This window comes from Cotesia glomerata, linkage group LG2 (assembly GCF_020080835.1).
Source record: "Cotesia glomerata isolate CgM1 linkage group LG2, MPM_Cglom_v2.3, whole genome shotgun sequence".
NCBI classification, from domain to species: Eukaryota; Metazoa; Arthropoda; class Insecta; order Hymenoptera; family Braconidae; genus Cotesia; species Cotesia glomerata.
In genome coordinates this window covers 6,644,698-6,659,067 of record NC_058159.1, presented here as the reverse complement: position 1 = coordinate 6,659,067, position 14,370 = coordinate 6,644,698, and the positions used below count along the sequence as shown (strand labels likewise).

General features: G+C 34.8%; 1 protein-coding gene across 7 annotated transcripts in view; it reads left to right on the top strand.

The window, feature by feature from the left end:
- Positions 1 to 14,370, top strand: part of LOC123259379 (zinc finger protein 608-like) — a 95,086-nt gene that overhangs the window by 78,680 nt on the left and 2,036 nt on the right. For 6 of the 7 annotated variants that reach the window (XM_044719835.1, XM_044719832.1, XM_044719837.1 and 3 more), the window contains 3 exons: positions 3,110 to 3,233; positions 10,198 to 12,409; positions 13,199 to 13,980. In XM_044719835.1, coding sequence (XP_044575770.1) covers positions 3,110 to 3,233; positions 10,198 to 12,409; positions 13,199 to 13,980 — 3,118 coding nt within the window. The remainder of the gene's footprint in view (positions 1 to 3,109; positions 3,234 to 10,197; positions 12,410 to 13,198; positions 13,981 to 14,370) is intronic. The other variant, XM_044719838.1, reaches the window with a different exon arrangement.

The window sequence follows — 14,370 nt, the reverse complement described above, 5'->3', positions numbered from 1 at the left end:
TTTTATTTAAATTATTACTTCAATTGATTTGTCTAATTAAACAATAATTAGTTTATTAATAATTGATTAAAGTATAAACCGATAAGTTACCTTAGAAAAGTAAAAAAATACTTATTTTAAAACTTAACTCTCTAGTAGTGAGACGATTTAGCGACCATGCGCCACCTATCGGAAACTCTTAACACTATATGTATTGGAAAATTTTTATTTGGCATATTAAGTGAAATTAAAAGACTAAAAATTATTTATGAACATATTATACTAATCAAAAATTAATAAATATTTTTTAACGTTTAACAAAATATCAAAATTGTATTTAACACTTTTTATGACTCTTAAATCGATAAAAAAAATTCCAATAGATTATAAAAATACATATCACAGTGTAGTATATAAAAATAGACAAAAAATCAATAAAGAATTATGTAATTAAAAACACAATCAATTAAGGTATCTTCTCGTAGATAGGATTAAGATATTAAAATAGTAAATTGTAGATGGTGAATAGCAGAGAAAATTTAGTAATTAACCAGGTAATAATTGCAGAGTTAAAACCTGCTAGAATATGCAGAGTTACTTGCTAACTATATTTTCTACACACACATATACACATAAATATATACATTATAGAGGTAATGTAACAGTGTCTGCTAGAAACTCATGAATATATTCATGAGAGAGTGAACATGGCTGCCGAGTGTTGAAGAAAAAGAAAAAGAATAAGAAAAAAAAAAAACAGCAAGGAGGAGGACTCTCAATCCTCGTACTCGGGTTTCCTGAGACTCGTCTTTCAACTCTGCTTTCTTCTTTCTGCCACGAAACACCTCTCTCATTTTAGCCGTATAAAAGTAAAACTTCACTCTGAGCAGAAGTATATACGTAGTAAGGAGAGTTTACTGTATCTACCGGTAACTAAAAAAGCCTCCACCACCTCTACTTCTGCGGGTTTTTATCCGCCAAATATTTATCCAATAAATCGACAATAATGTATACTGCAGGTGGATTTGAATTCTCAAGCTCGTCAGCCATACAATGTGAAAGAGGAATGCCGTCGATGTTGATGTGACTGTATATGTATTTATATTTATATATACCCGCACATACCAGCACACGGTAATTTTTTGTTTCACAACAAAAGTTAAGACTCAAGTTGCTCGTAAGTACCGCAACATTTTTCCTCTTCCTCTCCATCTACGTCTGCTTCTTTTTTCTTTTCTATCCCATAAGATTGTTTTCCAGGCTCTTAAGGACAAGACATCTTTCAGGAATACTTAATCCTTTTTCCGTCGCCACTCCACCAGACCATAAGATCTATAAACCTGCCTAATACTCACTGTTATATCGTATATTGTACTACCCTTTTTTTCTTTTATAGTTTAATATAATCTTGAAAAATCCTCGTAAAGTCCATAAAGTGACGTCTTATTTGCGCTAAGTCGTTAATTGTTTTTTTTTTTCTCGATATTATATCATTTGCTGAGAAGTTTTATCGGTGTTATATTTTTTATGACTACTGTAAAAAAGTACTTTTAGTTCTATTGATTGACAATTTTATACTGATAGAAGAATTTATTGATATTTAATGAGTTTTGAATGATTTTTTAATATTAGACGATTTAATAAATATTTATTAAGAATTAATAAATATTTTTTTAATTGCTAATGAATTTTTATTTCAAGTTAAAAAATATTTTTTAGCTGTCAATAAATATTTATTAGTAGCTTTAAATAAAATTTGTGTCAAAATTTTATTTGAGGAGTTTTTTACACTATAAAAAATTACTTGAATGTAAATTTTAGTAATTAAGCGCTCCAAAAAAAAAAAAAAATGAAAAAATTACACGTTAAAAATATAATTATAATTAATCTTAAAATTACAAAAAAAAAATTTTAATTATATTTTAAAGGAATATTAATTACAACTGAAATTTTTTATTTTTAAATTTACTTCTTATAGAATTTATAAAAATTTTAATTTATTTTTAAGCGCTTAAGTTTTTAAAATTGTAAAAATTTGCAAACCTATTAATAAATACAGCGTTTCTTTCCAAAAAATATTTATTAAAATAAAAAAAATAATTTTTAATCATCAATAAATAAATATAATAAATTTACTAGCAGTTAATAAATCTCCAACTTAAGCAAAGAGTACTTTCAGCCCGACTTAAAAATCTCCCATAGCTCATATATTTATTTAACAGCCTTCTCATTGCTATCGGTTTTGTTTCGTCAGTATAAGTATTGTTATTGTTAAAAGTTGAGTCTAGCGTCTCGAAACCTTGTAACTTGTGCCATAAACTGAACCTTTTTAGACGGGTAGTACAGAAAACTGATCGTAAAATACTTGCATGCTTCGACATAATATACACTTTCGATACTTATAAAGCTCGTATAACACACGAGTATAAAACATCTATATCAGGAATAAACTACCCAAGCTTTTATGGTAAAATAAAATTTTCCACCGGCGATTGGACAATAAAACAAAGCTCAAATACCGGAATGTAAATAAAAACATCCCTAAAAAAAAATAAAAATTTTGCAAAACCGTGACAGTTTAAAAAGGTCAGTGCGATAACTCAGAAAGTACTTAAAGCCTCTACGTATTCAGGTGCTGCGTTTTCACGGTGCGGAATAAACTCTGAGTAGGCGTGACCTCAGTACTTAGCATTATATGCATGGATATGGAAGTAAAGGCAACGGACGCTTCTGTAATTATGGAAGCCTCAACATAAACTCACCGATTTGCATTTAAAACTCCCATTGTAATCCTACAGGGTTAAAGACTGGAGTAAAACTATAAATGGAGATTGAGGTAAAGGTAGAGGGCGCCAAACAAGAGTTCCTGTTAAACTGGCTAATGTTAGGATTTCTCTATTAGCTATATTTATTTCCTCATTATCCATTACTCAGCAAACAGCACTCAACATATTAAAATTTACTGCTCGAATAAATAAGATATTTACGGCTATTATTCCCCCTGATAATCACAATAATTATTAATTCTCAAATTGTCGGTAAATTTATCATCATTGCTTTAGAAAATATCAAACCTTGTATATAAAATCAATTTCTGGATTGAAATAAATAATCAATGTTTTGATTACAGGATATGTCTGATGTCTGCGTCGGAACGAGTGTTGGAACAATCACAGAACCAGAATGTCTGGGTCCGTGTGAACCTGGAACCTCGGTGACACTGGAAGGCATCGTTTGGCACGAGACTGAAGGAGGTGAGGATCTAAATCATTTCATTTATTTTTATTATTATCGCATGCTCCGCTGGGCTTTAGTTGAAATTTGTTTAAGAATTTTAAGGAACAATTTTTTGACTGCCTCAGCATTAATTCCCAATTATTTTGTTCAGGACTTTTACAAGTAGTTGTAATTTTTATTTATAATTAAATTAGGTTCAACATTATATAGATTCTTTAGAAGTTGAGCTTTGAAAATATATATCATTTTTAGTTTTGTATAATTGGAAATTAATTAAAAAAAATAACAAATATTTTAAACTCTACACAGAAAAAAAATTGAATTGAGTAAAAAATTCTTGAACCAAGAAAAATTTCTTAATTTAAGAATTTTTCTACTCAAATCAAGAAGATGAAAATCTTAAAAATTATTTTCTTGATTTAAGTAAATTTTTTTTTCTGTGTACTAGTAGTTATAAATTCATGATACTCTTAGCAGAGAATGATTGAAAACAACAAAGAACATCAAAGTAATTTAAATAAATTTCTTGATCCTTTGTTCGACGCAATATTGTCGAGAAAGCTTTACTCTGTAAGGTGGATTTTCTTCAGTACCGAGAGACATCTCCATTGAAATTAAATGGAACAATATAAATTCGAGTGCATTATTTTTCCACAGCCCTTGAAACGCCGGCGAAAATGTGAATGGATGGCAGAGGGTACAGCGCAAATAAGATAAAATCCAGCTATCCTGTCTGTATAGAACAGCTCTAACCCTTTTAAGTTTTCACATGCATTTAAACCTGAAATTCATTTTCTTAACTCTGCTGTTGAGAGTACAAGACGTACCTAAAAGCTTCAATCTCCCTTTGCTTTATACTTGACGTTTTCTTCTATCTGAAGCTCCTTGCCTATCCATTCCATTCCACGTCTTACGCTTAAGAAATAAATATAAACTCTCTTGTTTGCCTGTACTCCTTATTATTATTATTTTTATTATTAATATTGCAGAGTAGTGTAGACATCCATGTTTTACACCAGACTTTCCATTACTTATTTTTTAGGTAGCTTATTAAATTTAACTCCGCTGGCATTTAAATTTATTTATCATAAATGTCTGTATCGGTAATCAAAACCTTTCACGATTTATTTATTAACATACAACGCAAATTAGCATGTCATTTGAATAAATGAATATTAACAACGACACATGTATCAATAACGTTTTTTTACATTAATTAAAAATTATTTATAAATTATCATAGATCAATATTTGATTAAATTACGGCTTTAAAATTTATCTCTTGGATCTTTAATACATTATATTAATTCCCGAAAATTATATTTTTAATCTCATAATCCGCACTATTTACTTAAATCCTCCCATTCAGCTGTAATTACTTTGTCTAAAACTATTTCAGAATAACCTGCTAGCTTTTACAATTGAATTTTTGGGATTAAAACTCGCTTGGATGAAAATTTTTTTTAATTATAAAAATTAAAATTTTTATTACAGTAAAAGTTATAAAATTTATATTTATAAATCAAAAATATATTTTAATATTTCTAGAAATGATACAGCTGTAACTAATTAGAAAAATAAACAGCACAATAGTATATTCAGCAATTGTTTGGTGAATGATTTACAAGCGCCTAATGAAGCTTTAACGACGTTTGAAATTTGTCATAGAAGCCAGTTTCATTATTTTCAATCAAATTTAATGTAGTGCTCAAATTTTTAAAATTTTGTGTAATTTCAAAGTTTGAAAAGATAATTAATCATTACAAACTGAATTAAATAGTTATTCAAAATTACTAATTATCAAAAATTAGACTTGGTGATACTATTTGAATTTTTATTGAAAAAACAAAAATTTCCCAATTTGTATATTATCAAATTTACATATTAATTTTTTTTTATAATTGCAAAAACAACTTTTATAATTTTAGATAAATTCACAATACAAAAAATTCAAAAATTTACACTTATTAAATTACTGTTAATATTTTTAAAACTATTCTTGAAAATAATTGCAAAATTTTTTTAACAAAAGATTATTTTCCAAAGTTTAATCATCTCAGATTAACCAAAAAAATTTTTGAACTGAGAAATTGTTATTGTTTCAAGTAAATTTTACTTAACTAAAAATTTTTTCTCAATTCAAAATAATCAAACTTTTCAATTAAATTTTTTTTGCTTAATATTTCTTCTCTTAACTGCGTAATTACATCTAATATAAATCAATATTCTTCTAATTTTTAAATCTCAAAAAAAAATTAATAATTAAATAATTACTAAACTCCACCATTATCAAAAATTAAAGTTTGTGGTACTACTCAAAGCCTTAATGAAAAAATAATTATAAAAAATTTTACAATTCTAAGCTCACAAATTTTCTTTTCTAAAATTATCATTCAAGTATGAGTTTCCTAAATCCCAAATAAAGTATCATTAACTTCCAAAGCAAGTATATTACCCAAGTTACAGCTCACAAAATGGAGATTTAATTAATTAGTTTAAACTACCAGAGAATAACTTTATATACACTGTTCTTTATCTTCAATTACAGCGTGATTAAATTTCAGATAGAGAACAATTCATCAATGCAATGAAGTAATGATCTTAAAATAATTACCTACAAAACACAATAGATTTATAAATCATTAACCACGGTTAATAATTAACAATCCGGTTATTAAAGTTATACTAGTTAAAAACAACAATTTATCAGGAGAAGACAATAGCGCAAGTTGTAAGAGGATAAGGAACGTCTTGCTCGAAGTTTCTATCTTAAATATTTAATATAATAATTTAACTCATGTAATTTGTAGTCTTGGAGCTCTCGAAGCATCTCTTGGGATTGGTTTTAGACATACCATATACTCCTATATTATATATGTATATACATACTCTTCATTATTATTCCTCTTGCAGCTCCTTTGGGCTTAACAGAAACCGATTATATATTCAACTATGAAATGCTTTTGATAATTAATCAGATGGCTTACATTAAAATAACATTATTTTACAACTTTTGACTAGTTTAAATTTTAGTTAACAAAAGACCACACAAACCCGGAGTTGATAAATAACAGAGACAAAGAACCGAAGAATAAAAGACTGTTTAACTTAAAATCTTATGATATCATTTTTGAGCAACTTTTTTCTTTTTTTCTCAACTTTTTTTCTTTGGAATAGGCTAGAAATAATACGCCAGGTCAAGGATGTCCAAACAGATGCGAGTATTAGGAAATCCATCCATATATATATAAATATATACGTGTATCCATCGAATCTCAATTGAATAGCAGGCAATCTGTCTTCTGGGCATCATTCTCCAGGATTTTATTGCCTCCCCAGGACGGGATGAAGAACCCGGTCCCTTGCCAACGCGATCTTCCACCTTCTTTCATCTCTGGTTGCTTTTTTTCTTCAACTCCGAGTCGACGTATAATTTTCCCTATCTCTGGCTCGATACTCGTTTTATTTTAGATTTTTTTATTTTGCTCAACACAAATGGAAGCGAGTTCGCTTGGTATAATATCTGCCGCGATGTTAAATATTCTTGTGAAATAATATACATAAGAAAACTCTGTCTTCATTTCTTTAAAAATACCGTCTCTTATTTTTTATTCTCACTTTCTTAACTTTTATATTTCTTTTTTTTTACTTATTCTCTTCTATTTTCAGTTTAAAACTTGAGTAGTGTGAAATGATAAAAATTCGCTCATCATGTTCGTCAGTTTTCGCAGATTCACCATTCGTGCCAACTTTCAATTAGGATTTAATAGCCGACAAATTCATGAGATTCTTTATGACTCGGTATTACATTTTATACCCGCTATTCAACTGAATAAAATTTATTTTTAAACTTTTATTGCCCTTAAAAAACATTCTTATTTTTTTTCTAGTCCATGGCTGGATAAAATTTATTCTAATAAGTTAAGAGACTTTATTTTAAATGCCTAAAAATTTTTTAGTAAATATTTCAAATTGATGATATTTTTTAAATATTTTGTCAATTGAAAATATAATTATTTTTTATTACAAATTATTTCTTCTGTAATTTTCTTCAAGTAATTTATTAAAGCTTAATTTCAAAGAATTTCAATAATATTTCCCCTAATTACATAGATAAAAAATTACAACCACTTTCAAAAGTCGTTAACATAATTACCAAAAAATTCTGATGTAAAATTACACAGAAAAAAAAATTTATTTGAATCAAGTAAATAATTTTGAAGAATTCCATTTTCTTAATTTGAGTAAAAAATTCTTAAACTAAAAAATTTTACTTGTTTCAAGATTTTTTCGTCTTAATTCAAGACAATTAAACTATTCAAAATTGTTTTTTTTTCGTTCAAGAATTTTTTTCTTCATTCAAGTTAATTTTTTTTTCCTTGTACTAAAAAGCTAAATTTAAACTCAAGCCAAAATTAATAAAACTTGGCAATAAAAAAAAAAAAAAAAAAAAAATGAATCCAGAAGGTCGAAAACTAATATCTAAAAAAAAGTCTCTGTTTGATGTTTGTAGAAGGTAAATATTAAAATAATACACCCAAGAATGTGGCATATTCCCTGAACTTGTCCTGCAAACAGGATGTCTGATAAAAGACGTCTCTTATACTACTAACTTTTCATATAATAATGCACCTCGACTAGCAGCATAGTAGCAATACCACCAAGAGATGGTAGCTGTAGTGGTGCATAGTTTGAAAGCCCGTCGATATCACAGACGTTGATGAAGATGATAGAAGTGGTGATCTGTAGGGAATATCTCGGGACTACCCTTGGAATGGTACCGGGGTTCGCAAGCAAGCGCAGCTCGTTATCGATCCTTTCGGGGTTCCCTCGGTCTCTGTCGGCTCTGTCCTCTCTCTTTCATCTGAGCAAAGATACAGAGTACACAGAAGGCTGAGAAGAGAGAGCAAACGAGGAGGTGCTTCTACCTTCTTGACTCAGTTGGTTCCCTGTGAGCGTCGAGAAGGATGAAAGGGAGTAGAAGCTCTTATGCTTCTTTAAAGTGTTCTCGTCATCGAATTTTCCTTCGAAACTTTAGCTTCTTCATCTTCATCTTGTTCTTGTTCTTTATTTTGTGCTTGTTCTTTAAGCTCCTCTCTGCTCGGAAACTTCCCTGTTATTCTATCCAGCTAAGCAAACAAATTCACTTGCAATAATTATCTCCAGGACTTAAGCGATAAGAGTTGGATCCATTTCCAATATAATACGTGGACATTTAACGTTTTAATCAAGACAAGGCCAAATTTGCTGAAGAATTCTGCACCAGAGAGAAGAAGATAGAAGCTGAGGTCTATACACTGGCGGCTGGGCTCTATTGAAGCTCCTCAGCACTCAAACGTGCCCTCGCCTTACCTCAAGAGCTCAAGTTTCTTCTCTTTTTTCCTTTTTCATCTTGCAGCATCATCTTCTGGATTCTTTCTGGTTCTTCTTCTCCAGTCCTCGCAGGACCACCTTCACTTTACTCCACAGTTTACTGAACACCAGCAGACTCTCCACCACAGCTATAAATTCCGGCGAGATTTGTTTCCCATTCCACGAGCTTCGTCGCGGTTCACTGGCGAACACGACGTACAATCGGACTTTCATGCTATTCAAAAACGCATACAAGTTTAAGTCGATTGTTTTTTTTATCTTTAATACTTTACGGTGAGCTATTTCGTCTACATCTACGTTAAAAAGGATTTATCTTTATCTTTATAAAGATTAGAGCGTATAAAAAATTTTTTTTCTTCAATTGAAATGTTTTAATTTTTTGCTCAAACATGAGAAGAAATATTTAAAAACTTTAGAATATTATATCTCTTCACAAAAAAATTACCGACTAGCTTCACAAATATTTTTTCTAGGAAATTAAACGCTCTACAAAAAAAGTATCTTGATTTTTTGATAAATTTACTCTATCAAACATTATTTAAGGATAAAGTTAGATTTATCTTGAATGTTTGAGTTTTCTTTGATCTTCAGTGAAATTATTATCTTTTTTATAAAATTTTCTTATCTTTTTAGAAGAATATATATTTGAAAAAATATTTGTGAAAAAACTGGAGGATCTCTCACAGAAAGTCGACGACAGGAATTAAAATTGAATATTTTATTTGATTAATCAACATCGTAGAGTGAGAATAAAAAGTAACTCTCTAGCCATGATGAGTTAAATACGTACTCATGTGTCTTATTCGACCTCTGTAAATGGACACTCGTGAACCATTAACGGCTATTTATCCGCCTCGTTGATCACACGTTGAGTGAAGATTATGAGAGAGTTATAAAGAGAAGTAGGGAACAGATGCTCGATAATAACAAATCAGACGAGGACAAATTATACCCGCTCTATCCTTCTCATTTATTTTTATTTTTGTTATTTCACTTCTCACTCTATCTTCAGGCAAACAACAGTGACGTCATTCTCTAACCATTGACGAGAGCTAGCTAATATAAGCTAAAATATATTTTTCTCACAATGCCTCAATACTATATTTTATTTTATTTATAAATTTTACTTTTTTGAATCTCTGTTACCTTGAATTGTTATTATTAACATTAACACATCTTTCTCGCTTTATTTTTTTAAGTTATTAATAATAAAACACTTTGTTTATTTCTTTTGTCAACATACTCTACTAATATATTCACCAATATAAATATAAATATTATTTATTCGCATAAATATTTGTAATGCTACTGCTGATAATATATTTTATTTATTTAAATAATATAATTATTAAGGTGGCGTAAAAAATTCACTTTTTTTTTTTTTTTTTTTTTTAAAAAACATCAATGATAATTAATTTTTTACTGACTTTTCTTTTTAATTCTTGAATCAATTAAACCTAAAACAGTTTTTAGCTTCATAAAATATTAAAAAAATAAAAATGATCTTTTTTTTGCCCCTCCCCAAAAAATTACAACCAATAAAAAAATAAAACCTCAAAAATAAACGAAACTGACAATTACTATTTAAGATATCCTATTTTTCTGCTGCAGGTGTATTAGTCGTGAATGTAACGTGGCGAGGAAAAACGTACGTCGGTACGTTATTGGACTGCACGAGACACGACTGGGCGCCACCGCGGTTCTGCGATTCTCCAACGAGCGACCTGGACGCGAGGACCCCAAAAGGCCGAGGCAAACGAGGCCGTGCTGCAGCGAACGCAACGCCCGGGAACGACCTCAGCAACTTCACCGAAACACGGAGTTCCGTGCACAGCAAGCTCCGGAACGGCGGAAAAGGCCGAAGAGGCGCCCAAGGATCTCCAGCAGCAAGCCCTAGTCCCGCGGCGTTTGTTCCCCCACGGCCCGACCCAGCCGCCAAGCGAAAATCTCGCGGCCCCGAAGAAGAGGAAAAGAGCAAGCGAAGAGCTCCCCCTCAAACCCCTCCCAGCGGGTCTCCACCCGCGAGTCCCGTTTTATACGAGTGCCCTGAGCCGAACTGCAGCAAAAAGTACAAAAACCAAAACGGGCTCAAGTACCACCAGAACCACGCCCACGGTTCCGCCGACGATGAAGACACCAAGGAAGGAGTCACCAGTATGTCCGAGAACGACGAGAGCAACATCGAAGCACCCAGTCCCGCAACTCCCGTCAAATCTCCAGTAGACAAGCCGGAGAGTACTCCAGTGAGAGCCTCCAGTCCGCCTGCAGCGACGCTTCCTCCAGCCACGCCTACTCCTCCTCCCAGAGTCCCCTCCCCCATGGCTGATCCCCCAACGCCGATTCTCGCCGACAAAACGAGTATAGTCAAGCCTGGAGTCCTCAGGTTCGGGCAAGACGACCTTCCAGCGCCTGCAGCCGCTGCAACGACGGTTCCTCCAGCGACGGTGGTTCCGCCCAGTCCCAGACAGCCCCCGGTGCAGCAAGTCTCGCCTGCGAACCCCCCACCACAAAGTCCCAGTCCCCACCCGAGTCCGCACCCCAGTCCGTCGCCCAGGCCCGTACCGTCGCCGCACTTACCGACAAACATTCCTCAGCCGATAAATATACCTCAGCCCCCACCACCTAGCCAAGTGGTGCAGCACCAGCCGCAGAACCAGATCCTCCAGCCGCAGAACCTCACTGGCCAGCCGATGCAGCCTGGCCAGCTGATGAGTCCTCAGCCCCAGTTGCAGCCGCAATTGCAGCCCGCTCACCAGTTACCGCCGGTCCAGCACCCCGTTCAGGCGCAGTTGGGCCAGCCAGCCCCTGCCCACATGGTCCACCAGCCCGGTCTTCCACCTCAGCAGGCCCCGCCTCAGCAGCAGCCGGGTCTTCAAGCTTTAAACCAGCACCCAGGCCTCCAGGGGCTGACGAATCAATTGCCTCAACCTGGGCTCCAGAGCACGCCTCCTTCTGGCCACCCGGTCCAGTCGCACATGCAGTATCCCACCGTGGGGCTGCATCCCAAGATGCCCCAGTTCAAGGTTAAGCCCACGGCTGCCCTGATGCCTGAGCAGGACAAGTCCAAGGACCCCAGGTCGTCGAAGCCTCAGGGGTACAAGAAGAAGTCCAGGAAGTCCCCGGGTGGAAGCCCCCACCCGTCGCCCCTTGAGGCCCCGATCATCGACTCCGCGAGGGAGGATGTCCAGAGTCCAGCGTACTCTGATATTTCAGACGACGGTGCGCCGGTGCTCGAGGCCGAGTCTGCTGACAAGCTCAAGCAGGGTCAGGAGAAGGACGTCAAGGCTGGGATGCAGACCCACGTTCCTCAGCACTATGGAATGTTCCCTTACTACGGGCAGCCCCCGTATCTGGTACCCAGTGTCCAGGACAAGCCTGGTGAGCAGAAGCCCAGTGATTTGACTCCTAAACAGGACATCAAGCCGCTTAATATACCCCAGATGCCCCTGATGGCCAGCTTGCAGAACTCCGAGAAGGAGAAGAAGGAGCTCAGTCAGCCACCGCCCCAGCAGCAGTCGCATTATTATAGTAATTATGGGACCTACATTCCTCCTGCGTATTCCTACCAGCCCCAGCCGGTTGCGCAGCCCCAGCAGCCTCAGCAGCAGGAGATGGTCGACAGAATGGACGAGCAGAAGAATAAAATTAAGCAGGAAGTTCAGCAGCAGCAGTCCAGTATCAAGGACAAGCAGCATGAAAACCATCAGATTCTTAAAGAGAGCATTGAGATGAAGAGCCAGATGAGTCCTTATCATGTCTATCACAGCTCACAGAATCAGAGAGGGCCACCGGTTCCTGGGCCTGTTCAGGATGACAGAAGGTAGATTTTTAATCGGGGATATTATTTTTAAAGTTTTGTAAGCTGCAGGAATAAATAAAGTTTTTTAAATTGAAATATATTTTTTTGTTGTTTGTGATAATTTGTTATATATTGAGAAAAAAAAATTTTGTCATGAGATCTTTTAGATCAATTTATTAGAATGATCTATTTTAATTATTTATTTTTTGATAAAAGAATATCAATATTTGTCATCATTATAATAGGCTATTATAAAAACAGCTTTGTTTGAATAAAATAAAGATTATTTTAATCAATTCAACCGATTCTTTAGAAAAGAGAATATATTCATGATAATTGTTAATCATAAAAATAATTTTTTCTTCGTGTATTTAGTGAAGAAGTTAAAATTTAAAAAAAAAATAAAATCCCTTATAATTAAATATTTTTACATATTTATTTTGCCTAAAAAAATTAATTTTAATTAAGAGAAAAATTTTTTTAATTTCATTGAAAATGAATTAATATATAAATATATAAATAAATAAATATATAGAGTAAAAGACCTCATTACTGACACTATCTTTGATTTTGATACTTAATCAATTAATGAAATGATTAATTTCAATAATGAATATATTATTTCTAATCTTTAAAACGTTGAGATCAAAAAAATTATTTTTATTCCAAGTAGAAGATTTTTTCATTAAAAGAAAAAATGCCACTAATGAGGTCTTTTACCTTAAATAAAATTAAAAGCCAGTAATAAATTTTTCTTTAAAAAAAAATGTCTTCAATAAATAAATGATCTAATAAAAAATTTTATTTTAGGTATTACTTGTACCCGGGTGAGCAGAGGCGGAAAGAGGAGCCAGTGAAGCCTCCTCAGCAGTCAAAACCTCCACCACCGAGTCCAAAGCACCAGCCGAAGCAGGAAAAGCCGCAAGACCTCGGGAAGAGCGAGGAGTCGAAAAATAAGCAAGAAGGCGTGAAACCGACAATGGAAACCCAGGGTCCACCTCCGCCTCCAACTTCGCAGTACGCGTACATCCACCACCCGAGTTACATGCCTCCCCAGCACTACGGAGTGCCATTCGACCCGAACCACTCAGTGTACCGGGGGCTGAGTCCGATGCTGATCCCAGGCCCGTTCTCGGGGAACCCGTACCTCCTGCCGAGGTTCCACGCCCCGGAGGACCTGAGCAGACCTCAAGGCGGGAAAGCGCTGGACCTTCTGCAGCACCACGCGAGCCAGTACTACTCGACACACAAAATCCACGAGCTCCAGGAGCGAGCTCTGAAATCCCCTACGCCGAAGACTTCAGCGGCGTCGGGCAGTCCCTCGTCGGCGGGTCCAGCGCCCGCACGGCCGCCCAGCGGTCCTCCGACCTCGGTGGCTGGTGGACCCGGGCCACCTCCTGGACAGGGCCCTCAGCAGGGAAAGCAGCAGCCGAACAACCCCCAGCAGCAAGGACCTGGCGACAACGGTAACGGGAACCTCGGAAAAGACACCAGATCTCCGCCTCCACAGAGGCACGTCCACACTCACCATCACACCCACGTCGGGCTGGGCTATCCTTTGATACCCGGACAGTATTCCGCGCCCTACGGAGGTAAGCCACTTGTCAGGCCCTGACAGTAAGGCTTCAGGCGATCCGCGGCTCCAACTCAATTAATTAATCATTGAAAAAATTTGAATTTAATATTTATTATTTTTAAATTATTAATAAAATTTTGTGAATAAATGCTGGTGGCCAAACAATTCCCGATCTAATGCGCCTGATGCTAAGTACACCACTTGAGACACTCCTTGACGATAGGAGAACAGAGGAGATTAATGGTTGCTTACTGGCACGCGATAGGTACAATGCCCCCATTTTTATTAACTAAATTAACACGCGATTTTGTTCAGGCTTGTTATAAATCTTCAATGTTAATATTATTATCATTATTATTATTATTATTATTATTATTATTATTATTATTACTATAATTTTATTGTT